This window comes from Synchiropus splendidus, chromosome 1, assembly GCF_027744825.2.
Source record: "Synchiropus splendidus isolate RoL2022-P1 chromosome 1, RoL_Sspl_1.0, whole genome shotgun sequence".
NCBI classification, from domain to species: domain Eukaryota; kingdom Metazoa; phylum Chordata; class Actinopteri; order Syngnathiformes; family Callionymidae; genus Synchiropus; species Synchiropus splendidus.
Window position 1 is genome coordinate 24,529,126 of NC_071334.1, and position 26,466 is coordinate 24,555,591.

Sequence of the window (26,466 nt, forward strand, 5' to 3'; positions counted from 1 at the left end):
AAACGGCTTCATGACTAGTGTCCTGTGAATGGGAGCTTGTTTTCAAAAAAAGTTTTTATTTACAAAGAAAAGCACTTTCATGTCAAACGCTCACGCAGACGGGAGTCCCCCGGAAACTGTCTCGTAGCCGACCGACACCAGTGTCAGCACCTCTTCCTGTCTGCACGTCTCAGCTGGAGCTTCAGCTGTTTCCTGTGCTGGCTTTTTCCTGCTCCGCCTCTTATTCTTAGCGATGACCTTGCACTGGTCCTTCAACCCCCCAGTTAGCTTGTCTGGCCGATCGCTATTTGACCCTCGAAGTTTGCGGCTTCGTCTGCGGATGCGCCGTGTCGACAGGCCCGGGTCTGCTGGTTCTGAAGCCGCCGCTCCAGACAGAATTCGAATCTGCTGTTCGATAACCGTCACGACCATGTCCAGAGCTACGTCCAACATTCCCAGGCCAAGTCCATGGGTGACGTTGTCGAAGGCTCCAGAGTTTGCCGGGTCTTTGAAGCATTTCCTCATGTCCTCCAGGTGGTTCCTGACAGAGACAGGAAATTGTTAAGAACACCACACCCTGACAAAGCCAGGAACAAAATGATTGACGCAGCCACACTCCTGTGAAATGCAACCTAGTTCCACTTCAACTCTACTGACACGTTTGAAATCTAATGCTAAATTGTGACCATGTTGAAGGTTGTCTTGCATTTCATTGACATTTCAGATATGTTTGTCAATAAACCAAACTGGCTCATTACAGTCACTTGGGCACTTTGACTCTCTCACTAACTGCCTTGCTAATTCACACATTGGTACATCATATTTGGAAACACCTTGCTCACGTCAACTCTTTATCCTGCTGAGCACTTCCAATATGCTAAGAACACAGCAATCGGCCACAGAGAAATAATTTGAACCTGTGCATTCTGTGCGGTTTTGCTTTATGCCTTCAACACCCACGTTCCCCCACTAGAGGGCCTACTCCACACACACTGTCCGTCATGACAGGTCCGTTCAGACCCAGTTATTCCACTACAGTAATCACTTATAGAGTAGCTTCACGTTAAAATAAGAGTTTAACGGTTTATAATTTCATGTTATAACGAGTTTAAGTTTGCTAAACCTTCATCCTCACCTTTGAATATGGGGTCCAGTTAGTAGTTTTCTCAACATACGAATGAGAAATCATCAGTCACTGGCACAACACGACGGTCGGTACATGCAGTCAGTGTGGATGAACACTCACTTGGTTTCTATGATTTTGGACCAGTGCTGGACAGTGTTGGTGTCGGGGATCAGCTGCTTGGCCATGTTGCCATAATCAACGTAATCGCTGGAGAAGTCCTTCATGTCGTCACACAGCGCCTTGGTGTCGCCTGAAACAAACACACACGCTGATCCAACAACACATGCTCATGAATCAGTGGTCAACTCACCTTCAGTCAGTTTGGAGAAGGACGATGAGACCGAGGTGGTCGTGCTGGGCGTGAGACCCAGAACGTTCAGGGATTCCATCAGCGTCTTCTTGCTTGCTGGTCCTCTGCTGACGCGCGTGTAAGCAGCCAGGGAGCGCAGGGACATCTTCTCTGGAGCTTGCAGGCGCCGCTTAATCTCATCGTAGGAAATCAGATACTTCCCTAAAAGACAAATGAAATCCCTACTGTGAGCTACTCCCATTTTACACACGCTATATATAAATATACAGTGGTACCTTGGTTCTCGACCACAATCCGTTCCAGACGGCCGTTCGAGAAGCGATTTGTTCGAAATCTGAATCGATTTTTCCCATTACTGGCAAGAAATAATGCGTTCCAAGCCTTAAAATAGGCTTTTGTAGGAGTGAATGTAGAGTGTCTGCTGCAGGTGCGCTGTTCGTCTATGCGTGTGGCCGCTGCATGTGGGAGGGGTTGCCGAGTGAGTGACGTCTCTCCAGAAGTGAAGAGGTGCCCGGTGCGTGTCCAGCTCTGAATGTGCGCTTCTGTGCAGTTTGGCTGTGACAAAGTCATAACGCTCTGTCCCAAACTCGCCTCATCCCTGTCTGAGCTCCAGCCCACAAAAGGACATCAAACCCCGGAGTGCGGGACACGTCTTCATACAGAGGCTGCGTTATACACAATAACAAAGCATGTCGTGGGTCAGCTGCTCGGTCCGCGCACGTTATGTTTTTTCCAGCTTTTTTCAGGGGCGTTTGAGTTCTGGATTTTCGTTCGAAATCTCAAAATATTTGTTCGAACTCCAATTTGTTCAAAGTCCGAGGCGTTCGAAAACTGAGGTACCACTGTATATATATATATATATATATATATATATGATGCACAAGACAGGTCGCAGCTAGGATGATAACAAAGCAAACAGTTTTTGTTCCACTACACAATGGCCACTACTCTGAATGTACTTGAAATTCTTATAATACTGAAATTCTTATACAATTATAGTCAAGACATTAAAAGAGCTTTAGTTTAAAGAAGGTGATATAAAAACGTATAGCCACCATTGTGATTTATTGTGCTATTGTCAAACTGATGCAAAACAAACAATATTTCGTTGTTTAAATGCATGTAAACAACAAAATATCCATCATTAGTTTCACTAATATACCAAATTCATTCAAATTGAAAAATGTGGCCTCTTGTGGCAAATATTCTTATATCATTAAACTTTGATTTTATTTTAGATTAATAAATAATATAATATATAGATGCATAATGTAATATAATGTAAATATATATTCAAACATTTAGTTAGTAGTTCAGTAAGCTAATTAGTCACCATATTGGTGATAACATTCAGCCGCATCTCAGCTAACATGCAAACAAGAAACAAGAAAGTCATGAAGTTTCACGACAGCACGACTACATTTCTCAAACCATCCACTCACGAGCTTTGGAGCCCTTCATGTTTGGGTCCAGAAGAGACGACACCTCAGCAAAGGGCATGAGAGCAGAAGCCTGAGCGCTGGCGTTGACGTCCGGAGGTGGTTCCTGCTGCTGGACCACTTCCTCTGTCGTCTCTGGAGGCAAAATGTGCAGGTGGGTCTGGATGTGAGGCTGAAGTTGCTGCATGTCCACCTGGCCATGCTCCAGCTGGACCTGTCCTGGTGCTTGAGACAGGACGTGGGTGGTTTCAGCCAAGGGCTGCAGGTTGACCCCCTCCGGCGTGACCGAGCCACTTTGGTCTGCTGACACCTGGAATATGCTCATCACGGGTTTGACCATAGTGAAGACCATGTTGCCTTGTGAGTCCAAACCCACCACCCGAGTGGTGGGGTCCATCTCTCCACTGAATCTGAAGCCTGCGTTCAGAGGTCACTCCTGGAGCCCATGCGGTGGTTGTGGATGCTGCAGCATAAACATCAAGAGTTGTCCTGAAAACCACATTTTCAATTTCTACAGTTTGCAGTCAACAGTGTTAAAACGTGACCAAGAACAAGAAACCTGACTAAAACAAAGGTAACTAACTACTGTCTTTTATTAGTAAATCACAACAATATCACATTTTTCCGTTTCAAAGAACACATATTCACATGATATTATATTTCACCTCTGCATATAACCAAACAATGAAATGCCAGAGTTTTCAGGCAAATGTTTAAATGTTAAGAAACACAACAAGTAGTTGTAACATTCGTCGCAGAATTCTATCTTTCATAACAAACAACATGGCGGCCGTCTTCCCCACAAAAAGGCAACGAAACAAACTTGTTAAAACAAGCAAGTTGACACTGCTGCGGTACAGAAGACGGTAACTGGCGTCAGGCGCAACTTGTGCCGGTAAGTCCCACTCACCGAACCCCCGTCACCGTTGCCTAGGCCGACACTGATCCTGGACCGGCCTTGAGACGAACAAGCGACATTTTCTCTTCTCCTTTGCAGCTTCGGCGGGTTGCAAATCAGCTGTGCGTTTACTACCCCCGTGCAGCCACTTTCTCGTCGCCCATTGGTTGAAGCAGCGTCAATCAAGTTCAGGACGACTCGTGCTTGGATAGAGATTCTGTCAGTTTCAGGGAGGGCGGGTGTTGCTTCTCCATTGAGCCTGTTTGTTATGCTCTAGAGATACAGCGGGGATTTTTTTTACGTATCTGTCGCGTCTTAGAAACAGCCGTTTATCGCCATCAAATCCGTTTTGCTGTTCTCAGTATTTATCAAAAAAAATATAATCACGTTGCACCTCTGCCATGGTGAAGCCAGGACAGCATGGCAGATATTAACCACTCGATTAAAGAAATACATATTTTTTATTAATGTAACGGAAGTGTGTTCTTCATAAGTGTCCGTTCAAACCCTCTTCTTCTTTTTCACTACCTACGGACATCTATTTTATAAAAATAAAAAAGCAAAACTATTCCATCCACCAGATGGCAGTATTTTATCAGGAATATCCAAAGCTCCTGGTTTTAATTCTTCTGAACGTTTTCCTTTCAACACAAACTCGTCACGCTCCGTTGCGAAATGTCTTAAATTCTCCGAACGGAACCGACGGGTTTTAGTCAACATGTAAACAGTCTACTACATGAAACCAATGATTGTGAATTAAGCTTTGGGTCAACACAGTTTTGGTGAAGTGTTGAAGTTTTGAAGGTTCTAGACAGGCATCAAAGAGTGGCAGTGGCTCAAGTGGTTGGTCATCCATTGAATCCCATTCCTCCCAGTAGCTGCTGTGGTGCCCTTGGGCAAGACACCTAACCCACCTTGCATCATATGAATGGGTGTGAAAGACCATGGCAGTGGTCAGAGTGTTGTGCACATGCTGGCAGCCAGGCTTCCATCAGTCTGCCCCAGGGCAGCTGTGGCTACAAGTGCAGCTTTCCACAACTGGTGTGACTGAGGAGTGGTGTCTGTACAGCCTCCCTTTAAAAGTGATATATAAATCTAAGCCATTATTATTATTATTATTATTACATGTCTGACAATCGGAAGAGCAACAGCAAAAATGCATAGCATTATGTGGTTTATAGTGCATTTCACACCAACAGCATCACTCCAGGTAAAAACATAAAACTTTGTAAACGTTTTAAAAATTCATTTATTCGGTTGAAAATACAAAACTTTACAAAAATCAGAAGTAGAAAGTATTAAAACTCCCTAAACAAAAAGAGTGTATGAGTAAAAATAAGTACATCTTCAGTTCACAAACAAGTCTTTTGAGGTCAGTGCTCCTCACCGCACAAAAGCGACATTCTTTAAACACAGATCCGTGCACGGCTGAGAAGAAGTGTTTACCCGCCACAAAGAACAGGTACTCTTCAGTGAACTAAGACAGTAGTCAGACTATAATAACTAGGTTTACTTTCAGAATAGTGGAGCCAAGATGGGTTGCTGGTGAGGGTCATGCAAACAAGAGATATATTCGAAGCTTGGTAAAGGCAAGTCTCTTTCATTCTGATCTGTTTACAATACTACTGTCACAAAAGCATTGCTGTGTCAAGACCCATAAGAGGCACTCAGACACCCACACTCAGCGTAGAGCAGGGTCGTGAGTTGACCGTGTTAGTGTCGGCGGGTTCGTTGGCTTCCCATTGTGGTGATGTAGAGGAGTGGCTGCGGCTGCCGGAATTGTTGCGCCTTCTTCAGGTTAGTGACATGAGAGTTGGGAGAGTCAGAACCTGTTGAGACACGGACCAGGGTCAAGACAGTAAGGTTAGGACAGCAGCATCCACGGAGCGGGTCACTCACCTGTCCGCTGGTTGCTGGGAGGAAGTCGGACTTTGGCAAGAGGCTGGACTCCTCGGTTCTGAGGCCGGAGCACGGGTGCCTGGGGGAGGCCATTGATGTGTAGGTGGGGGTCAGAAGTGCTATCGAGAGGGCGGAACCGTTGCGCTTTCATGGTCTTGGTCTGTGGAAGCTGCAGACAAACCCAAAGATGAGACTTTCTGGTGGCCAAGTATAATATGATAAAATCTTGACAAGCCTGTAAACGCACAAAGTGATTCCTACAGACCTGTTCAGTTTGTAAACAGTGACATACGGAAGGGTGAGTGAGCATTTTGGCAACAGAAGTGTTTGTCGAGCTACGTGAGAGGGCTGACGCAAATGTAATGTGGAAAATCTCTCACAGATGGAAGAAAAAAGGGCTGCAGACCTGTACAACATCAAAGACAATTCTACTCTCATGGAGATTTTCGGTGACTTAAATCCACAGTTAGAATAGCGATTCAGGCAAGCTGACCAACAAGCAGACATTTTTAGCGCTGAAAACCTCTGTATTATTGTAACCTCTGCCTACTGCATGTAGAAGGATCCATCAGGCCTCTTTGTTGCCAGATGCACACGCTCCAAGTGTTTGGTAACAAGGAATCACAACCAAATGGATGGAAACGTGGAAACCTTAAGTCATGACGGAATACTCACTGCTTGACCTGTGACCTCAAATGATCGTGAACGTCTCTTCTTGCGTCGAGCTTCGAAGTCCCCCTCGTGTGGGAGCTTGTTGGTCACATGGCGTTGGTGTGGGCGTGTCCAGGTACTCTGTGGGTTTGGCCCCTCGCCAGTGCTGCTAGACAGGTTGTCGTCTGACGTCGCGTGCCTCAGTTCAGGTACCTGCGGCCTGCCTCGTGTGGCTTGGCCACCTCTAGGGGGCGCGTCACTTAAAGAAAGGCTGCTCTTCTGTTTGTAGGGATCCAGTGGAGATGGGGGCGGCAGCCGCAAGGAATCCACTTCCACAGCCTTTGAGCGCCGACGAGCCGCTTTCACCACAATGTTCTGCACACCTTTTTGGATTTGTTGACGCTCTGAGAAAAAAAGGTTTTCACCAGAGTGGAATAACAAATCAACGCAACCCACTTCCTCATCTCAACTGTACCATTTAGTGACATGGGAGCCTCCACACCAGCCTCACTGCTCTCAGGTGAAGAGTCCAGTTGGCTGCTGACACTGTGACTCATCAGACTGAAGCTCAAAGACTTTTCGGTGGTGAGTGGCAGCATCTGCTGAAACAACGACAGTGAATTCTCTCAACCTTACTGAGTTATCTTCACATCATCCTTGATCTTCCTCTCACCTCTCGGATGTTTCGGCTCCCAATGTGAACCGGAGGCGAAGTGGTCAAACCTGAGTTCTTCAGCTGTCGGGCGTAAATGTTGCTGCACTTGAACATTTTGTTGCTGTCACTGGTGAGAGAAGAAATCAATTGATCCTCCTACGAGGACTTTTTTATTGGACTCATCAAACGTACAGATCAGACTCTGGCAGGATTGGAGGAAGAGTGTGCCGGCGGAATCTGGTGTGATGGTTCTCCACAAGACGAACGCTCTCCTGATCCGAGTCCACATCCTGCATGACGTCCCGACTCTGACCCGGTAGTGTGATTTTGGGAAGCGACGACTCCTGAAGGGATGGCGAGTATATTTATATTTCAACAACAGTTGAAGTTTTTTTTGGACTATTTACCACTGCAGCACAGCTCTACATTCATGAGAGCAACAACCAATGAGTAAACCTTTCAGTTTACCTTGAGGTTGTGCCTGATGGTCACCTTCTCCAGGGCAAGTGCTCGATCCAGTTTCCTCTCATCCAGTTCTCGAGTGTAAATGTCGTACAGTTCCTGAAGGTGCGAGGGCACGAGCAGACTGTGATCTGGACAAACAATCATGAGAACAGAATAATTTAACTCTGCTCATCACTGAAACAGCTACATCATATTTACACATTGCTTCAGTAATAGTTTTGAACTTGGCAGCTCTATGATAAAAATCCCGGTCCGATGAAGTGAAAATCCTGCTACTACGCAAATTGATTTCAAAACAAAACGTGAAAGGTTTGTGATGTAGCTTTCAAAGAAACGTACTGTCTATGAACTGCCGCTGCTGCTGAATGATTTCATCACAAAGGTTTCTGTGCTGTTCAAATCGTTGAACCACGAAGTTCTTCTGTCGGATGACGTTGTCCTTGAGCAAGGCGCTGGACTGCATCTCCGCATTCTCGATCTCCAGCTCGTGCACTTTACAGAGTAGACCCAGCACCTCTCGCTGCTCCTCTGAGCTGACCCTTCGAGGCAGCAGCTCCTCCAGACGCTGTGCCCGTTCTCGAAGCTCCAGGAACCGTCGCTCCAGTATGCACTTCCAAGAGAAACCACCATCTGGTGTCAGAGATCGCTTAAACATTGAAATAAAAACAAAGTTCGCACTACCTTTTGTTTGTGAATCTTCTTCTGCTCAGTCGTCAGCAACAACAGGTTCTCTCGGGCCAGCGACACTTCTCGTGTCTCACTGCTGTCTGGCGGCGACTCTGGAGAATCCGAGTCCTTCTCGCTGTCATCCTTGTTCGCACTTTCTTTCCTCCGCTCAGCTCGCCACTTCCTCCTGCGCCGACATCGCTCCTGCTCCCAGCTGGACAGCACACATCACACTTAGTCAAAGTTCCCCATTGTTGTGGACAGTGAGGAGTTTAAGACTGACTCTGCGATGGTCAGCAGGTTTTTGGATGTATCCATCTGGATCTCCATGTTACTGCTGTCCAGCTCCATCAAGCTTCTTCTGATCTCCATTTGCTGACTGAAGGCATCCAACAGTTGCTCCCTCAGCTGGTCCATCTCTGCCCGACTCTTTTGGCTGGAATGAGCCTGGACCTCAGCTGCAGGGCATATAGAAATAAGAGCAATGAGTCACCAAAACTAACCTTGCCTAACTCATTTTTACCATGAACCTCAGTGACAAAAAAAAAAAAAAAAAAAAAATATATATATATATATATATATATATATATATATATATATATATATACAGTAAACACTAAGTGTACAGCCTGTCCATTCTTCTTTCTTCCACATTGCAAGTACAAATACCATAATCCAAATACAGTGGGTCATAGAGTTCGAACCGCTTCTTGTAGAAGCACAGCAAAACAAAACTGAATAATCAGTCATTGTTCTTCTCGATTACAACCAAATGGTCCCCAGATCTTGTGAAATGGAGAGAGTGTATCTTATTTCTTCAAGATGCAGGAGGGAAACCATGCCATTCAGCCATTTTTAAAAATAGGATGGCAAAGACATTCACTCAGGATAACTCGCTTTGCAACAATCATTCAAAAAAGCAAGAGCTTGTTGTTGAGAATGACACAGTTTAAAGGAGGACTCTTAATAACATGTACAGTACTTTGTAAGATGAAATCTAACTCAGACCAAAATTTTGTTATAAGTATACAGCAAGTCGCAGCATTTCCTCGAAGTGCTAAGGCATTTATTCCCCCCGAGCAGCGATCACATAAGGAGGAAATGGAAAAGTTATATTGAGTCTAGTTTTAGATAAGTACAACCTGTGAGCAACTTTAAATTGGATGAGTTGAAATCTGGTGTTTCGATTTGATCAGATAAGACTGCCTTTATTAGAACAGAGTTTGATCCGAGACAATCCCTTTTCCCATACATCATCACGTATATTCTTGTCCATGTTTCCCATGCCTCTTTGAGATGCAATGATGGGGCTGCCTTGTCAAAGAGACCAACCAGTAGGGAGACCAGATTAAAACTTTGTAACTGGGAACACGTTGCAAACCTCCCCTCTAAGTACAGATTGTTGATGGTACAAAATTCTTTTGGAGCCCACCTGCTGAAAAGAGGATCCATTTGTCTGATTTAGCTTTGTACAGCATTGTTTGAGTCATTCCACTTTGGAATCTTAGTAAAACCCACTCTCTGTGTTCATGTTAAAGAACTACTCTACCAGAAAGAAACACTCTATTTAAGTCTTACCCTGCACATGGCGGATATCAGCATGGTCAGAGCTGATCTGACGGCTTGCTTGATCTGCGATTTTGCTCTTCAGCCGCTGAATCTCACAGCGCAGGTCAGAAATAATGTTGGTGTACTGGGCGATGTGGTAGGAAACATTGATCAAGTTCTTTTTGACCTGAAAACAGAACATGAGAAGGGAAAAATGTTTCTTAGTTGAACAGCAGAAGAATGAAAATCAGACAGAATCCTTACCCGGGTTCTAATACTTTTGGCACGGTCAGCATAAGTCAGTGTGTTTCGTGATTCCTCAAAAGCCACAGATGCTGGACTGATGTGTGCGATCATAACTGTCCGACTGTTTCCTCCCAGGGAGTCCTGTCAGTCAGAGATTGGAAAAAAAAAAATCTAAAGCATTTCCAAAAATACTCGTGAAAATAAATTTTACATGACATTCTACCTTCAGGAGACGAGTTAGCTTGCTGTCTCTGTAGTTGACGTACTTGTTCCCGTTTTTGTCGCTCAGAGCATTGATGCAGTTGCCCAGCGCGAGTAGGGAACGATTGATGTGAGCGCCTTCCTTCAACCTCTGTCCTCGGTTCTGAGTCTGATTTTGAAAAGTGCATGCTTAGTAAATAACATGATACTCATTAAATATTTAAAATAATTAAGTGGTGGTAAAGATAAATGGCTACATATTATTATGGTTTTGGTGATAAAACAGACAAAATACAGACAAAAAGTGGAAAAAAAAAACAAACCCAAAACATCTGCTACATATAAAAGAATAAGAAAAACCAAAAATCTCTGGGTTCCTTGTGAGGAGAAGTGACACTTGAACAAACCTGTGCAGCTCTTTCAGAACCAGCAAGATCAATCATGAACAGACGGGCAAAGCGAACTTCTTGCAGGACATCCCTACAACGACTCCGCTGCCTGACTGCCACTTGCAGGACAGCGTGGGAGCGTGACGATGTCCGGTTGGCAGCTGTTGGCTCCTGCGTGCGCTGCTTGTTTCCTTTCATCAGCAACTCCATGATCTGTGAATGCAAACATTGAGTTAGTTATTCAGCTAAGGGCTTTTGCTGTTAAGGAATCGAAGCGCTAACCTCTTGTGCATTGATGGTGGACACCTCAGTTATTCCTGCTACCTGAATGACTCCTTTGGAATCTTCTCTCAGGTCCAGAAAACCTGTTGCTGGGTTCAGTAGGTCGCGGATCATCTCATTATAGATCTACAATAGATGTCAGCATAAATATTAGAGTGGATCTTTCTTCATAACAGCAAAGCTTCATTCACATCTGCTTTTTAGAGGACAACTAGAAACATAGAAAAGGCTTTATTGAAATGAAATGAGTGCCGCTGACTGGCGATTATAAAGCATAGGTAGAAACAAATGGTGTCAAGCAAGAGAGTCAGGAATAGGAAAGTAAGTGCATTGTATGTAGATTAAAAACAAAGATACAACATGGTAACATAGCAGAAGTTGTTTTGCAGTGCAAATGGTGAACGTAACTTTTCATTGGGAATAAAACAAATGACAGCAAATCAATCAGGTCCCCGTTGTGACTATTGTTGTAAACACACTGTTTTCCATGGCTAAGAGGTCTCTCCTTTAGGTAAACACAACAGACAGATGGACCATAAAGTAACAATAGTGGTCCAAGCGTGTGTGCGTGTGTGGGACATTGCACTTGTTCCAAGGGCAGCAACAGATGTGCGCAATTTACTTAGCACGGCAGTAAAAAAGGTATCCACATTGCAGTCAATGTATTTGATTGAATTCACCCTGACTCTGTCTTACCAAGCATTCTCGTTCTTCAAATATAGTCAGTGAGCAGCCAGCATTACTTAATGGTAAACAACCAACTGTGAGTCTCATTGTGATAAACAGGAAGCAGCTCTCTTTATTTGAATGATGCAAGCTATTGGGTTAGCATGTTGATGTGCACAGCGCCTGCAGGTAAAGGCAGATGAAACATTGGCTAAATGACTTTCTGAGGAGAATGTTCTCTTACCTCCAAATAAGACATTGAGACGCTGTACTGCATGTCGTCACTGGTCTCCTCGATGGCACGAAACAAGTCGTTCAGTGTACGAACATAGATGCCAGGCTCCTTGTCAGTCCCCAACATGGTGTATGTTTTCCCACAACCTGAGCCAAGAAAGATATAGTCAGTATAGTCAAACATGCAGCCGAATGCACACACTGTAGTCACGACAAACCTGTAGGTCCATAGGCAAAGACAGTGGCATTATAGCCTGATATGAGCCCTTCGATCAGACCTTTGGTTGTTGCTCTGTAAACTTCCTCCTGCAGATTATTTACCAGACATTAGTGACACAAACAAACTTATTACAACAACAAAAATTCTGAAGTACAATACTTGAGTGGCTGAGAAGTCAAACGCCACATCGAACATGTAAGTCTTCTCTCTAGAGCGGTGGGCACGAAGAATGTCATCTGGATCCTCCATCGGGTCCATCAGAACCACCATCTGACCGAGACACAGTTGAAAGAGTCCAGATAAAAAATCATCAGAACAAGTAATAAGGTTATAAATCATAATACATTCTAAATACATGAGATAAAATCTCACCACTCGAGGCACAGATCGCCACAAGTCAGAACAACCTCCTCTACAGTACATCTGAGGTTCTCGATTAAATCGGAATAAGTCATTTTTACCAAGAACCTCAGTGACAAAAAACTGTACTTAAACACTAAGTGTACAGCTTGTCCATCCACTATTGAACTCAACACTCAGGATTCAGGGGGCTATGGTGTGCAAAAACCGCATGCATAGTAACCAAGAATAAAATCCCAGACCCTTTGAACTGTTCGCAGCATTTTAACAATATACACAGGATGAGCCTTGGGGGCTGGCCAGGTTCAGTGGCTGAGAAGGCCCTGGCTTGTTTAATAAGCATCCTCCACCAGTGAGGCGCGCACTTTGAAGCCACTCGATTGAAATTCAAGGGCAGAGATTTACCTTTCAATAAAACTGACAAGAACAGAAGGAGAGGATTTTGAAACCAAGCTCCAAACCCCCTCCATTCTGATTGGTGCTTGCATTCTGATCACATTTCAGATACTGTGGCAGATGATGAGTCAGCACAGTACCAACTTTTTGGACAAGCGTGTCACCTGCAGGATCATATGTTGTCTGTAAATCCCAAACTCAGCATTCAATGGCTAATTCAGATCTACTAGTAGAAGCCTGGGATGTTTCTTAGACAGCTACAAAAAATATTTTGGGTTGTCTTCAAAATGCCTTGAAGTCCTTCACAATAAAATGGCAGTCACACACACACATTCAAGTCACTACTGTATTGTGGACAAACCCCTGGATCCACTTTAACCCCTGTCTGTTCCTAAGCAACGAAAAAAATTGAATCTCAGTCGATGTCCCTTGGTTAACCCATGGAAAACCTTCCGAGGAGCCGCCTGTCACATTGTAAATATTTTAATACAGAGAGAAAATCCAGATAGATGTAATATCTATCTTAATGCATGAATACACATATTGAATCGTGATTAATTTATTCCCATGGGTTGCGATGTTGCAGGGGCAGCTGAGTTTACTGTGTCAGAGTAGAGACATAATTCCTCAATCTGGTGCATGGTCTCTCATAGTATCCAAATTGAGGGCAGGTAAGTGACCTCATTCACCCACTGAGCGTAAATGAGTGCTGAGGGTGGCTAAGTTATTCCATCTATCCCACAGAAAAAACAAAAAATCATTTCTCTCTCGTGAATACTGGAGAAATCTGGTGAACATTTGTGAGGGAGAATACAGTTGTGCACACCAAGAACACAGCCATTTCTACCTCACGTGTGTGTGCCACTAAATCCATCGAGGTTGGGTGTGGCATCATTGTGTGCGCAGTAGATGCATCTCCCTGTTTCCCCTCCTCCCTTGGGAGAATCATTAATGGAGGAGGTGTTGATAACACCATTGGTACTGTCTGTCACCTGTTTTTCTTCAGTTACCTTCTTACACATCCTCCAGCTGCTGCTCTGAAAACTTAATCTAACATTCAATTACAGAAGTTTAATGGAAGGATGTTGAAAGGGAAAAAAAGCACAATGGTGTAGACAGCTTGAGATTACAGTATGAAAAGGTATCAAAGTTATGACATGTGCCATGTGTAGTCAAAGAAGAAAGTTATGTCATGAAGTCATTGTATCGGAGTTACACAACCACTTTCATGTTAAGTTCGATAAGTTCAGTCAACTAGTCATACACCTGACAGAAGTGATGCTACTGTATGGGATGTAATGGCAAAGGAAGAGTGGATGATGGATTTGGAGACGACACAAGACAAGGCAACACAACACCACTTCTTATTTGTTCATCAACTTGTTTACCACCTAAGCATTAGCAGACGTGTAACTGTGTTTAATCCCTGCAGTTCACGGGAGTCACAGCAGGACCATAACCCCTGATGCCCCGGGATCAACCTTTTCACTCTTGCGGCCAACTCATTGCTCTCTTGAACTCATTGACATTTTTTAATTTCCTGCTTGACAGCTTGAACCCCTTTCTCGTCGTTTCAATCATGTTTTCAACAATTGACCTGTGGCCGCTATTAATTTCTGGACTGGCGCTGAACTGGACCCCATGTGGCAGACAAAAGTGTGAACTGACACATTATGGCTCTGAAAGCCTTTGATGAAATATTCATCCACTCACACAGATCAGCCAACGTCTTTAACAACAGCCGATCCATGCAGAGACATGAAACCAATTAGTGAGATGGCTGGAGTAAATGCCACGGACAGCAGTCAGGTGTGATGCGGCTGCCAGCGCTGCCCTTTAAGACTGTAAACCTCCCACCCTGCTATTCCAGTCGTTCAACAGCAAGAATACATTGGTTGGCCTTCAGGCTGAGTGTCACGCGACCAGCTCCCACAATGGATCCATAATTCAGAACTAGGATGTGGTTTCACAAGTTTGGCTGCTCTGTCTACAGCAGGCTTGATCCTGCCAAGACCAGATCACTGCCAAGGGAACAAAAGTCAGCAGTTATTTGACATTGACCCGCCTTAAAGACTCTAGTTTCAGGGTGGATGGCGACAGATATATATAATTGAGGTAACAAATTAATTGGTCACAGAAGAAGAAAAAAAAGAGAAACATAAATACACAACATATATAAAAGAGCATATCATCAAACAGTAAATTCACAGGTTGGTGAACATGGGACCCATTAGATTTTTCGTCATAGATATTTGCAGCAAGTTGTACCATGAAATGCTTCCTTCATTTTTTTTCAGAAGATAAATTTGATCTTGTCTTATAAGTACAGCTCAGAGGGACTTTACGATGATTTTGGCTAATTCATTCCATTCAAAATTATTTATTCACCCAGATTAACATTGTATGAACTTTCTTTCACAGAGAACATTTTTCAGTGCAAATATTAAAATGTGATTACCTAATAATGCAGAAACCTTCAAATCTCTCATTGGTGTTGCTTCTGACATCAGACACAAACTCACATATTTTCTGCTCCTCGTGTCCCAGCAGTTTTGATAAATGAAGTTTCCACAACTTCGACCACTGGGATGGGATTGTGTCCTGAATGAAGGGCAATCACAAGAAAATGCTGCAATCTTCTGTTTCCTATCTCATTTGAAATCATGGTTTGTTATTTGGTTTAGCGTAAAACATCATTCTTATTGAAAAACACTTCAGTTGGAATATGTTCTCATTTGATCAACCAATGGTATATTGTGTATATTTACACTTATGTGTGTGAGCAACAGTAGAAAGGGGCCATGAAGCCACTAAGTCATGGAGTGACTTAAAGGGAGTTTAAATTGAAAAAAAAAATAACACAAAACCCCAGAAAGTATTGCCACTGCTCTTTGGAATGGCTCTCCAAATTAATACACTTTGAGCCAGTCGGGGTAAAAACACAACCTCGCTTAAACCCTCAGAACGTTCTATTTTTTATTTGGACTTCTAATTATAGCCACCATTAGAGTCAACTCCTGTTTCTTTATTGGCTCTTATCTCTCGGTGACACAATGACATAACCGCAGCACGGTCTACAGTGACATCTGTGAGAGGATAACGGCCGGAACAAAGGGTCAAGATCAGACTAAGAGATCTGTCGTGTCGCAGCTGTGACTCCAAACCAAAGCTTTTGGAAAGTCAGAGCTCACAATTGTTATCTGATAGAAAACAACAATGCAACTGGATATCCTGTTTCAATGGTCCTGGCGGTCAGTTTTGTCTAGGACTGCCATGTGTACCTGATACTTGGAGCTGGATTGCATGATCTTCATATGGGGTTATGTAATATGTTTGGATGGATGTACCATCATCAAAATTTTGGCAGACATTTCCGATCTTTGTCTCAAAACCCAAAGTGTTTCCGTGACCGTGCAGAGTTAAAGAACCTTTTCTGCTAAATAGCATCCCATTTAACCAAGTCATGCAGATGTAATTTTGATTGGGAGCAAAAACAGGTTCCAGAACCAATTCAGAAAAAAAGAGATTCAGAAAAAATTGAACGTCCTCGTCGTGTTCCAAATCACTGCTCATAGCCAGAAAGAAGAACTAGGACGTGGCTAACTAAGCTGCTGTTTAGTCCGGTAGTTGGCCTGCTTAAAATACCTGGCGTAAACCAGCATACAGAATTAGTAAGTGAAGAGCCAAACAAGCAGTGTTCAGGAAGCTCTTGTAAACACAAGTAAACAATGAAGTTGTATTCCTCTCTTGAGTTTTTCTACTAAATTAACAAATCAACTTCAAGCTCCATCCAAGACCCAGCTTCCGTTCGTCAGAGAGGGGGATCATCATGTTTATCAGAAGACCACCTGCAGGGCACTTGAGGCCTCTATGGTACTACAGGAAAAATGCCACGCCTGGCTCTCTCACAAAGATTAGCAGTGGAGAGCACAGGGTGAACAAGAAGAGAGTCTGCATGAAACACATCAGGGCTCTTGTAAAAGTCAAGCTGTACGTGCCGGGATCAGGGGAGAAAACAAGTCAGAGGAAGCTTATCCATTTTCCAGGGTCAGACAGTCTATTTCTGTTAACTTGCTTTGTCAGAAAGAGATCTGGCTTCCCTGAGTGACACAAAATAAACCTGCCACTGGCCCACTGTAGCTCTTAAGGTCTTGGCTCTCGTGTATTGAGAGTAAATCTTTACAACTAAAAGTAGTCTTTCTCCCTCAGAGGGTCCGTGGTGGTGCTTTTTACACAGCCAGCAGTTTGGAGGAACAAAGCATGGTCTTGTTTTGCCACATTTAGAGGGCCATTCAGCAGTGTGTTGGAGCAATGGTGGAGTTCTCTGACAGACCCAGAAAACTCTGTATTGGGTCTTAGCGCCCCAGTAAACAACAGCAGCTGAAAAGATTGCTCATTAATATCCTTTATGGTCATAGCCAACATGAAGTCATGGAGGCATGCATACATTCTGCAAGCATACATCAAACGACTGCCTTACATTGCTACAGTATGATTCATGTCCCTCTACTCACAAACACTTACCACGAGGATCACCTTAAACACGCAAAAAACCTCTTGCGCTACCATGATGACACCAAGACCCCATAAACAGCCGTTCATAAATGCCAAGCTTGATACAATGGCTGGCAAAAAATTGATTTAGGATTGATGTAAACAGAAAAATCCGAAAAGAAACATCATAATAACTAAATAAACAGCTGCTTGTGCAACATTCAGCCGGGCATATGAAGTTGTTATTGGCAGCCAAACTGCCACCTATCAGTATTTCCTCAACCACCGTTCCGTGCTGAACCCAACTTTTTAAAATAAACTCAAACTTCATGCGACAACAATGATGACAAAATGTGTCGCCCACGCTTTTAATAATTGATTTGTATCAATTTCCTTCTATCTTTGTTGCAGCCCAAGAACCCAGCTCAATCTAGAAAGATTTAAATAGCAACACTCACTGTGACACCAGTGTAATTCTAAAATTTGTTTTCCTCAAAAATACATATTCAAGAGATTTAGAGACATACAGTCACTCGACTTGTCGGTTTATGATCACATCAACAAATAGGGACTTAAACAAGCATCTAGTAATGGAAATCTCAGACCAACAACTCCATCCAACGGTTGTGTATTTGATATATGACTTTCCCTCTCTGTCAACATATGAGAATGAACAGCCTGCTCTGAAACAAGAAATCCACAGCGCCAGGGCTGTCAGAAGAAGCCAGCAGGGAATGCTTTATTGTGAGGCCTGGTCTCCATGGAGACACCAGTCAAAAGCAGAGTCATTGTTTTTCTGCTTGCCCATTCCTCGTACAGTCCAACATACGAGAAGAGCAGGAAGATAAAAGATTTGAAGGGTCGAACAAGGTGGCAGGTGGAGTGTGTGGGTGGGGGTCCGAAGGTGGTCCTTAGACAGCTCAGCAAAGCAGGTGGTTGAAGGTTTAACTTAAGAATTAAACTGGTTCAATAGGATTAACCAGTACGGAGTTGTCTGCTTTATGCTGCGACAGCCAGACTACTCCAAGAGACTCAACGCACTGGATTAATCTGTCTGAGTGTTTCCTTGAACCATCTGTTCTAATGCTAAGTACACTAAGGGGAAAGTGTTGTTTATTGTTCCAAGAAATTATGTTTAGATGAGATATTTCGCTACATTTTGGGGAGAATTGAAAGTTACAGTACAGGACTGAGCCTGAATAAAGAGTTCAAGTCTCCTGAGCTGTGATTCTGGAGTGACAGTGGACTGATAGGTGAGCTGGACGGATGGATCGGTGCACAGTAACCAGAAGTGCAGACGCTGCTGTAGTACAGTGGGGACGAAAGACCTGGAGCACAGCTGTTGGAGGCACTAGATTTAGACAGCATCAATGTTTACACAACACTTCACCAGGAGAAGCAAGCAAAAAAGGTTTGGCCATTTTCGGAGGCCATCTCCTGAATGTCTCTATATTAAATAGCTTTTGGATTTGTCTATCCGGATAATGATATTGATCAGTGCCCTGCGCGGGGAAAGTTGCTGTGCTCATGACACAGTTTGGGTAACACCTGAATAAAGTGATTCGGCATTACCGGTACCAAAATTAACTTCCAAGATCCAACTGCCATTCGTTTGTCACAGCAACACGTAAACAGGAGGGTCAGTGGTGTGCATTCTCATCTCACTATATCCATGTGTTGTTGCAACCCAACTGACTCCATCCTCTTCATTCATGTCAGCGCAGGTAATCGCTTCACCGATTCTAAAATCCCACCTGGATTAATCTAGAGTTCACATAGTGAGCTGCCAAAGTTTTCCCGCTGAAGGCACTGAATCATCTGCGGAATTTATTTTTATTATGGCTAATATGTCACAGTTAAGTTATTTGCCTCCTCAAGATGCTGTCACACAAAGTGATGAAATATGCTTGTGTAATGATGACATCATTAACAGAAGGCCTGTTGCCTGTTAAGTCGTAGTAAGTAAACTAATCTTCTTTTAGCCTCGACACAGCTCATGACAAATAACACACAGATGATAAAGATAATGGCCAAGTCAGGCTGTCCATATTTTCCAGCAAACCAGGGTTGACAGGTTGCTTAAATGTAAAGACAAGACGTGACCGCAGTGAATTAACCTCAAATTCCGAGTCACAAAAACATCATCACTCATGGGAGGCCACCAGAAACACATGAGACATGAGGTCATCAACAACAACACAACTATACCCGGATGTGATTTTCATCATGAATACATTTGCCAGTAATAATCAACATCGACATCCTGGATAAACATTGTTTGCTAATCTGGGTTTACTAGTTAATCCCGTGCTTGCCCACACAGTCGCAATTGGCTCCACTCAGAATTACAACTCAATTGTGCGTGATTGTAATGTTATCATTCAATAGGCAATAAATTCTTGTTTGGCATCACAATGAACATCATCTTGACCCGGTTTGATGAAAAGTTAAATCTGGGCGTAGTTGTTTTTTTTCCCTCTGGAGCACCGGCTACTGGGAGCTGCAGAAACAGATCAGCAGGTTTCTACTTAACAACACTCATTATGATTTTCACCTCGTTCATTATCGCCACACACCTACTGGTCCTGCTGCTAAACAGCAGACCGGAGGGAGCAGGAAAGAGACCCGAGGTGAAGCTACTTCTCCGAGGTCCTGGGTAAAGAGGACTCAACAACATGCTACTGTACTACAGTCTGCTATATTAAAAAAAAAAAAAAAGATTTTTCATAAAAGTGAAAGATTGTACAGGATTTTCAGAAAACAAAATCTACAGTGCATGACTGTTTGTTTTACACTCTTGACTCCGATCGTTGGTTATTTAGAACATGTTGACTGTTGAATTTCACGAAAACCAATATTTCAGTCAGCTGTATCTTGGTTGATAGATTTATTTTGTGCCTTTTATTATTTTGGGCTGTGCAGATTTTTAGTTCGACATTATACAAAATCATTCAAAACAAACAGTGCCCACCACACATTCTTAGCTGTCTTAAGGGCATGTTTTGGGGAAAGTTTATGTACAAAAATAAAGAAACCAAATAACAATCTTATGAAAACATGACAGGCATAAACAAATGAAATCTTCTGTAAAACCTTAGAATTTCAGAGTTGTTCATCAAAGCACTAAGGTCTAATGGTCTCCAGTCATAAACAAGTCTGACTTGACCACTGTCGACATTCGAGCTTTCACTCATTTATCTCACTCCTCACAACAAATCGTCACTGAAGTCACCACAGAAACCTTATCTGTGTTCGCCGTTACACAGCTGACGTCATTTCACTTTAAATCATGTGACCTCCTGACCTTGAAAAAAAGAATGTGGACAACAGGCAAGCACAAGTCTCACCTGCTCATCTACTCTGTGAGCCACGATGGTCGCCCCCTCCTCCTGCTCCACATCACTGAGAGGCCGAATCCTCAATGCGACCTGCGAGAGACAAACAATATAGAGGCATTTTTCATCTCAAACACGCAGCCAGCAAAATGAGTCTCAACAGAGATCATTAACGCATTTGAGAATATCAACATGATTGAAAACTGTGCTTCAAAAGACAAAACATTTCACAATGTGATTCGGCGATGACTCAACAGGAAGTATCACAGCAGCAGCTGCTCTGTGATGGTTTATCCACCAGCAAAACCTAACGCAACATTTAATAGGTCTGTGACGCGCACATTTATCCAGTAGACAAGCAGCAATAACAGAACCAGTATAAAAGAGGCAGGCACCAACTGCTTTCATCTATATGAAACTGTTGTTTGTCATACACAAACTATCACACACGCACAACAGCTGCCACATAACCGCTGTTTATAACCACAAGCACACACTAACCTGAAAGCTGGTTAGTACTAGTATTTCTTTAGATTTTGCAGATCCAGGGAAATGTACAACACACCACTTCAGTTGATACTTTCTGCCATGGGCCCCATAAGAAGAATTACATTTGATACACGTATTTTGGTCTGTCAGGTGGCAGAAGTGTCCCCACTACACCCAGCCATACTACCCTCTCATGAAGTCATTTTGCACCTGCTATATAGATAGATAGATAGATAGATAGATAGGTGTGTGTGTGTGTGTGTGTGTGTGTGTGTGTGTGGTTCCTTTTTTGATATGAAGTCCAACTACCGAGGCAGGTGCATGTTCACCTTTTCCTCCGTCCGTCAACACTCGGAGGACGGCACATATGACACGTTATACAGGTGAGTCCGGGTACTTCAATTATTCAGTCCTACTTAGCATGAAGCACCCCGGACGCGGATAAACAACAAAGTAAAAATGAAAACAGTGTTGCACTTACAGTGAGTTGGTGGTCCTTGGACTCTACGGTGTCCTTCATGGTCACTTTCGGTCAGACAAAGTGAACAGTACGAGTCACTGCTCCATCCTGGAACCTGCACCGAAGCCCCCGCCGACAGCGGCGAGCCCCTCGTCGTCAACTAGCTTAATTCACCGTCCGATTTCCGTCCCTCCAGCACAGCCTTTCTTCCAGCAACTCTCAGTCCAAAAGCGGCGTCATGTCCACATTGGTATTAGGAGTCTGCCTGGAAAGTGGAGGTCGTTATCTTGGGCTACAGAAGCTGGAACCGCCGTCTCTTGCTGCTCATCGCAGCAGTCACTTCTCTCTCAGAGCAGAGGCTGCTGCGCACTCCCGCTTCACCTGCGCATGTGAGCGTCTGGAGGCACGCGCGTGGTGTCCCTGGAGATCCGTGCGTGCGCATGCAGCGAACAGAGCCAACCATAAAGCGTCGCCACGTTGCTGTCTACGATACATTATCATATCGCGTCTGATCGCCGTTAAAATCACTTTTCATATTTTTGGAGTTCGCAGGGACAGTTCCAGGAAGTCCTGTCCTTAAGAAGAACTGTGACAAACTTGTATGGGTCAGGGTCCTGAATTGACAATATAACACGCCCCCCCCCCTGTAGTCACGAAACAAGAAGCACAAACATCTTAATCAAACTTAGTTTATTCAACACAACAGGCCCTCAATGACATCGCGGTCAAACAGTTAAGCACCAGTTCCAGTGCCTGTACAGTGTGTCATGCTAACAGAAAAACGGCTGACAAAAATAAACTGCATGTATTAAAGCACGAGTAAAAAAAACTGCTCGTGTATTTCACCTGAACACGTCATTATCAGTGAGAGCACAGGTTTTCAAACTACACTTATATTAGTAAATTCAGCACAGTTTATGGCCCTAGAGTAAAAAACAAACAAACAAAAAAATCCAGTGGTTTCATAAAGAGAGCCACATTATTTGTAAAAAAACAAAAACCCACAAATGGCACATTTGAAATGAAAGCCTATAAAATTAATAGTTTTTGCATACACGTATGCACACACCAATCTGTAGCGTCGCAGTTTGTCTAGTTTCTTTACAAGTTAGTGGTTTATGTCTCCACAGCGCCTCCTGCTGTTGCTTACCAATGCCTATACGGAATGACACTGTATGATGATGACGCAAAGTCTGGCTTGATATGAATAGATTTGGGAGATGAAAACATTTTCAGGGACAAATGTCCTGAACTGTGAGATTCACTGACCGAAGAGACACTGACCACATTACAACAACTGGATGTAGCTAACTTTTCACTCATTAAGACCTGTTTTTATTGAGTATAATATGCATTCTCCTTGTCCAATGTTGCTTCTCTCAAGCAAGTGCTCCTACAGTTGGATTTGCGTTCATTCAGTCGCAGTTTGGGGACAATCTGTCACTAAGAGTCTTTGAAATGTCTTGCTCTACCTGGATTTTACTAGCAGTCATAGTCACAAACTGTTAAAATTGGTCAATCTGAGATTTGCCATTGTTTACTAGATTTAAAAGCAATGTGAGTGAAAGGCTGGATGTTGGAAAATAATTTGTGCAGTCGTGCTACAAGCTGGTTCAGATGGTTCACAATAAAAAAAAAAATCTGGCCATGATGGGGTGTGTGTCGCTCAAGGGGTTCATGAAGAAGTGATGTGTAGCAATATATATCACATGACTATGGGGGAAGAGGAGAGCGATTGGTAAAAGTACCAATACTTTCAGTGTCCATTTTGACTGGTGGTGCTTCATTGTATTTGTGCATCATTTTCAGTTTCCACTTCTGTCGTCCTCTATCGAAGCCTGAAAATTCCTGAAATTGCTCTATGTGAGCCCCCATGAAGAGTCCAACAGAACAGCAGGTTCCAGTCTTGTAGCTCACAGTGGCATCACACTTGTGCCGATTCATTAAGCTCATGCTTGGAAATCGTTGCCAAAGTGTCTTCTCTGCTCCTCGGTCATGGACAGGTAGGTGGCCCTCATCGTAGGGGAGTACTGCAGAAAACAAAAGCGATTAGAAACCTTCTTTTTAAGGAATCATGTGACTCTTCAAAGTAGTGCTCATGTGATATGTGGGTTTATTGGTTACTCTGGACGAGTGGTATGGCGTTCTGAAAACGTGAGGAAGTGCACATATCAACCGTGGTAGTCTGACCACCAGTACTTCAATATTTCAGATAATATTGAGAGCAGACATGTCTTCAGTGCGCCAGCTGCCTGTGCTCTTCAGCTTAAGCTAGATCTTGAGCTGAAAGATCTATGACCCAACAATTCAACAATAACAGTTATTTCTAAGACTAAGCAGGGACCTTCAGAGCAGAGAGGATATGATGAGGAGCTGTAACTGTTAATGCTCGTATGGACAATCTGCAAAACAACATCCATCCAGTCCAAATCTGTTCACATTTAAATCACTCTTCTGGCTTGACTGATGGTGTAAGGTGTGAGGACAGCTCACTGGAAGATATTTGTTTCTAAACGAGTAAATTGAAGGAACTGGAAAAGGTCATGTGTCAGAGCTGAACAGTTGGCAGCATGCAGAGAGCGACTGTGCTATTTGAGGTTCACAAACAGGACACTAGGAGGAGACAAACTCACACTAAATAGAGGCAGGGCTGCAGCAGGGAGACAAAAGCAAAGGAAGAGTAGAAAGAAGACTTACTCTGTTCATATACTGCTGAGAGTAAATCTCCACAAGTTGATTAAAGATACAGCGAATATAGAAATGAACACACAAACAGGCGACAAACAAACAAACAAAGAAAACAATCACAAAAAAGCCATTAGCCGAAAACTCCTGCAAGGGGGGCGGCACAGTTGGAAGCATGAGGGAGAATTCAATTATACATCAGAAGAAGAAGCAGTCATGGGGCGGCAAAAGTCACATGATCAAATGAATTAGATTTACAGAAACATGCAGAAGACGAAGCTAGAAGCTTATGACTCAGGCCATGTAGGATGTGTTGATGGCAGGCTAGTTTTAGACTGAATGTTTCAAGCAAGATTCTCTTTTTATGTGAAAGAAACATGGAATAGCAAAGTAGTTCGAGTGATCATAGTGATGTTCAGCCACTACAGCTTAAGTGCGAAGAATCGACACTAGTACTCTGTTACACCTGAGCACATATAAGGCACAGAGATAGCTGGACTGTTTACCAACCAGTGGATTCCTATGGTAAGTGAATAGATTAGCAAGGGTTCACATTATCCTTCTTTAGCCAGCTTTATTTTACTACTGACTTCACTACCGCAGTCATTGCGTCATGAGGGAGTAGAATAAATACTAATAAATGTCATCACAGCACTAAGCTTCATTTTGTTTCCCTGTATGTCACTGATGCTGCTTGCTAGCAAAGTCATGTGAACACCCCGGTCCGTGGGACCCAACGCACCGATGGTGGTGGAGAGCCTCGTCCTATCAGAGGAACGTTCTCGTAGCGAGGGTTTCCGCCAAACAGCGCAGTCTGGTTCCTGTAATGGAAGACGGATGGTGAGTGAAGCCCTGACAGATGCTGGCATTATTTCCTGGCACTCACATGTAGTCAGGTATAGTTGGGTGAGAAACTGTGGGGGCGGGGGGCTGCAGACTGCTCTGGCTGCCCATGCTGCTGCTGTAGCTGCAGAAACTGTGCATGGTGGTGTGGTTCTGGTTCTGGGAGGTGGTTCTGCGGGCACGCGGGTTGAAGGGGTCCTCCTCGTCTATATCGTCGTAGTCCTGATCTCTGAGGACAGATCATTGGCCTTTTAAGTTGAGGGAACTCTCAACTTTAATTGATTTATTTCCGCGTCCTACTCATTTTCACCATCTAGATTCAGTCAATTCACTAAAAACTAGTTATTATTATAGTTATTAGCTATTATTACCTAATTAGAACAGTTATTATTTTGAAATAAATTCAGACGGATCAGGACCGACCTGCAAGCGATCTGTCTCCAGGCCCGGGGAACTACACACAGCATCAGGGTGAAGGCACAAGCTGCTAACAAGGAGAAGAGGCACAGGTAGAGGGCGCCCTCCACTCCATCATAGCACACACCCACCATGGCATCCAGGTATTCCTACAGACAGCCACAGGCAGCGGAGGGTCAAGACAATTGTGACCAGATTCACAGTGATACTCTCAAATAGTGGTAGAAACAGAAGCAACCTTGTTGAGCCCCCTGCAGTCCAACAGAGCAGTCAACTGGTGCAGACTGGACTCAGACGAGTTCAGCAGGTCCTGGATGCCCAGAAGATCCCGCTGAGGAGGAAAAGACGGTTCTGTCTTCTGTACTAAACAGGTCAATTAAGAGTCTACCTCAGCTGTGGGGAAGAGCGGGACGGCAAACTGGAGCAGGCCCTGGATCTGGATCTGCATGGTGGTCAGCGAGCGCTGGAAAATGGTCAGGGACTGGAACACAGGAAATCGATTGATGAGGACCTGATCCAAGCAGTTTTTTATGTTGTGTTCCACTGTACAGTCTGTGTCAATATTCAATTGTTCCTCACTGTATTACCGGTAATTTGAGGGAGTATTTCTTTTCTTATGTTATTGGAATTGAAAACAATAAAAGAAAAGTACACCTCTTAACTTTGACTCCTTTTATAAGTAAAAAAGTATTTTAAATAGGTGAATGAGCCATAAAAGTTTGTTCATCACCTCCAATGAGAGATTGGATTGGATAATAACAATATAACAATTTTATTAAATAGTGTGAATTCATTGTTTAAAAACAACTATATTTACAATCCAACACACTTTTAAATCCACATTTCAAGTTTTCATTAATTTGCATCACATTAAAAAATAAATCCATACTACAAATTGACAGCAATACTTCTACTCTAACAAAAAAAAGTGTTACCATAGGGACAGTTCGTTTCTATTAAGTCTTTTACTTCAAGTTTTAAAATCATTTTTATATCACGCAAACCCCTGTTATATGTAGCCATTAGATTTCTTAATGTATTAGAATATATGAATGAATTTATTTAGCCAATGATAGCCATTAAACCTCAAAGTGAAACTGCGTCAACATGGTC

General features: G+C 43.4%; 3 protein-coding genes across 5 annotated transcripts in view; all 3 read right to left on the reverse strand.

Annotated features, from left to right (window-relative positions):
- Positions 1-57: 57 nt before the first annotated feature.
- On the reverse strand, positions 58-3,852 carry si:ch73-127m5.2 (uncharacterized protein LOC561202 homolog). Its single transcript, XM_053845072.1, has 5 exons — positions 3,765-3,852; positions 2,858-3,317; positions 1,416-1,616; positions 1,226-1,355; positions 58-520 (listed from the first exon to the last, which is right to left on the reverse strand). Exons 2-5 carry the CDS (start codon positions 3,249-3,251, stop codon positions 91-93), a joined length of 1,155 nt encoding a protein of 384 aa, XP_053701047.1. The 5' UTR covers positions 3,252-3,317; positions 3,765-3,852; the 3' UTR covers positions 58-90.
- A 1,157-nt stretch (positions 3,853-5,009) lies between these two features.
- On the reverse strand, positions 5,010-21,784 carry kif19 (kinesin family member 19). 2 transcript variants are annotated; one of them, XM_053874793.1, is made up of 20 exons: positions 21,430-21,784; positions 20,472-20,552; positions 12,034-12,144; positions 11,873-11,960; positions 11,665-11,801; positions 10,755-10,880; positions 10,491-10,685; positions 10,106-10,252; positions 9,901-10,023; positions 9,667-9,823; positions 8,372-8,546; positions 8,104-8,302; positions 7,762-8,032; positions 7,426-7,550; positions 7,150-7,301; positions 6,976-7,084; positions 6,778-6,901; positions 6,327-6,706; positions 5,652-5,820; positions 5,010-5,581 (listed from the first exon to the last, which is right to left on the reverse strand). In XM_053874793.1, exons 1-20 carry the CDS (start codon positions 21,466-21,468, stop codon positions 5,466-5,468), a joined length of 3,024 nt encoding a protein of 1,007 aa, XP_053730768.1. In that variant the 5' UTR covers positions 21,469-21,784; the 3' UTR covers positions 5,010-5,465. The 2 variants fall into 2 exon arrangements, with proteins under 2 accessions (XP_053730768.1, XP_053730760.1); XM_053874785.1 differs by having other exon boundaries at positions 6,778-6,904.
- Positions 21,785-22,092: 308 nt separating this feature from the next.
- ttyh2 (tweety family member 2) overlaps positions 22,093-26,466 on the reverse strand; it is a 32,940-nt gene continuing 28,566 nt past the window's right edge. The window contains exons 9-15 of one of the 2 annotated variants that reach the window (XM_053853728.1): positions 25,742-25,834; positions 25,592-25,684; positions 25,360-25,502; positions 24,980-25,165; positions 24,836-24,914; positions 24,106-24,132; positions 22,093-23,438 (exon numbers count right to left, since the gene is read on the reverse strand). In XM_053853728.1, coding sequence (XP_053709703.1) covers positions 23,358-23,438; positions 24,106-24,132; positions 24,836-24,914; positions 24,980-25,165; positions 25,360-25,502; positions 25,592-25,684; positions 25,742-25,834 — 702 coding nt within the window. In that variant the 3' untranslated portion in view covers positions 22,093-23,357. The remainder of the gene's footprint in view (positions 23,439-24,105; positions 24,133-24,835; positions 24,915-24,979; positions 25,166-25,359; positions 25,503-25,591; positions 25,685-25,741; positions 25,835-26,466) is intronic. The other variant, XM_053853729.1, reaches the window with a different exon arrangement.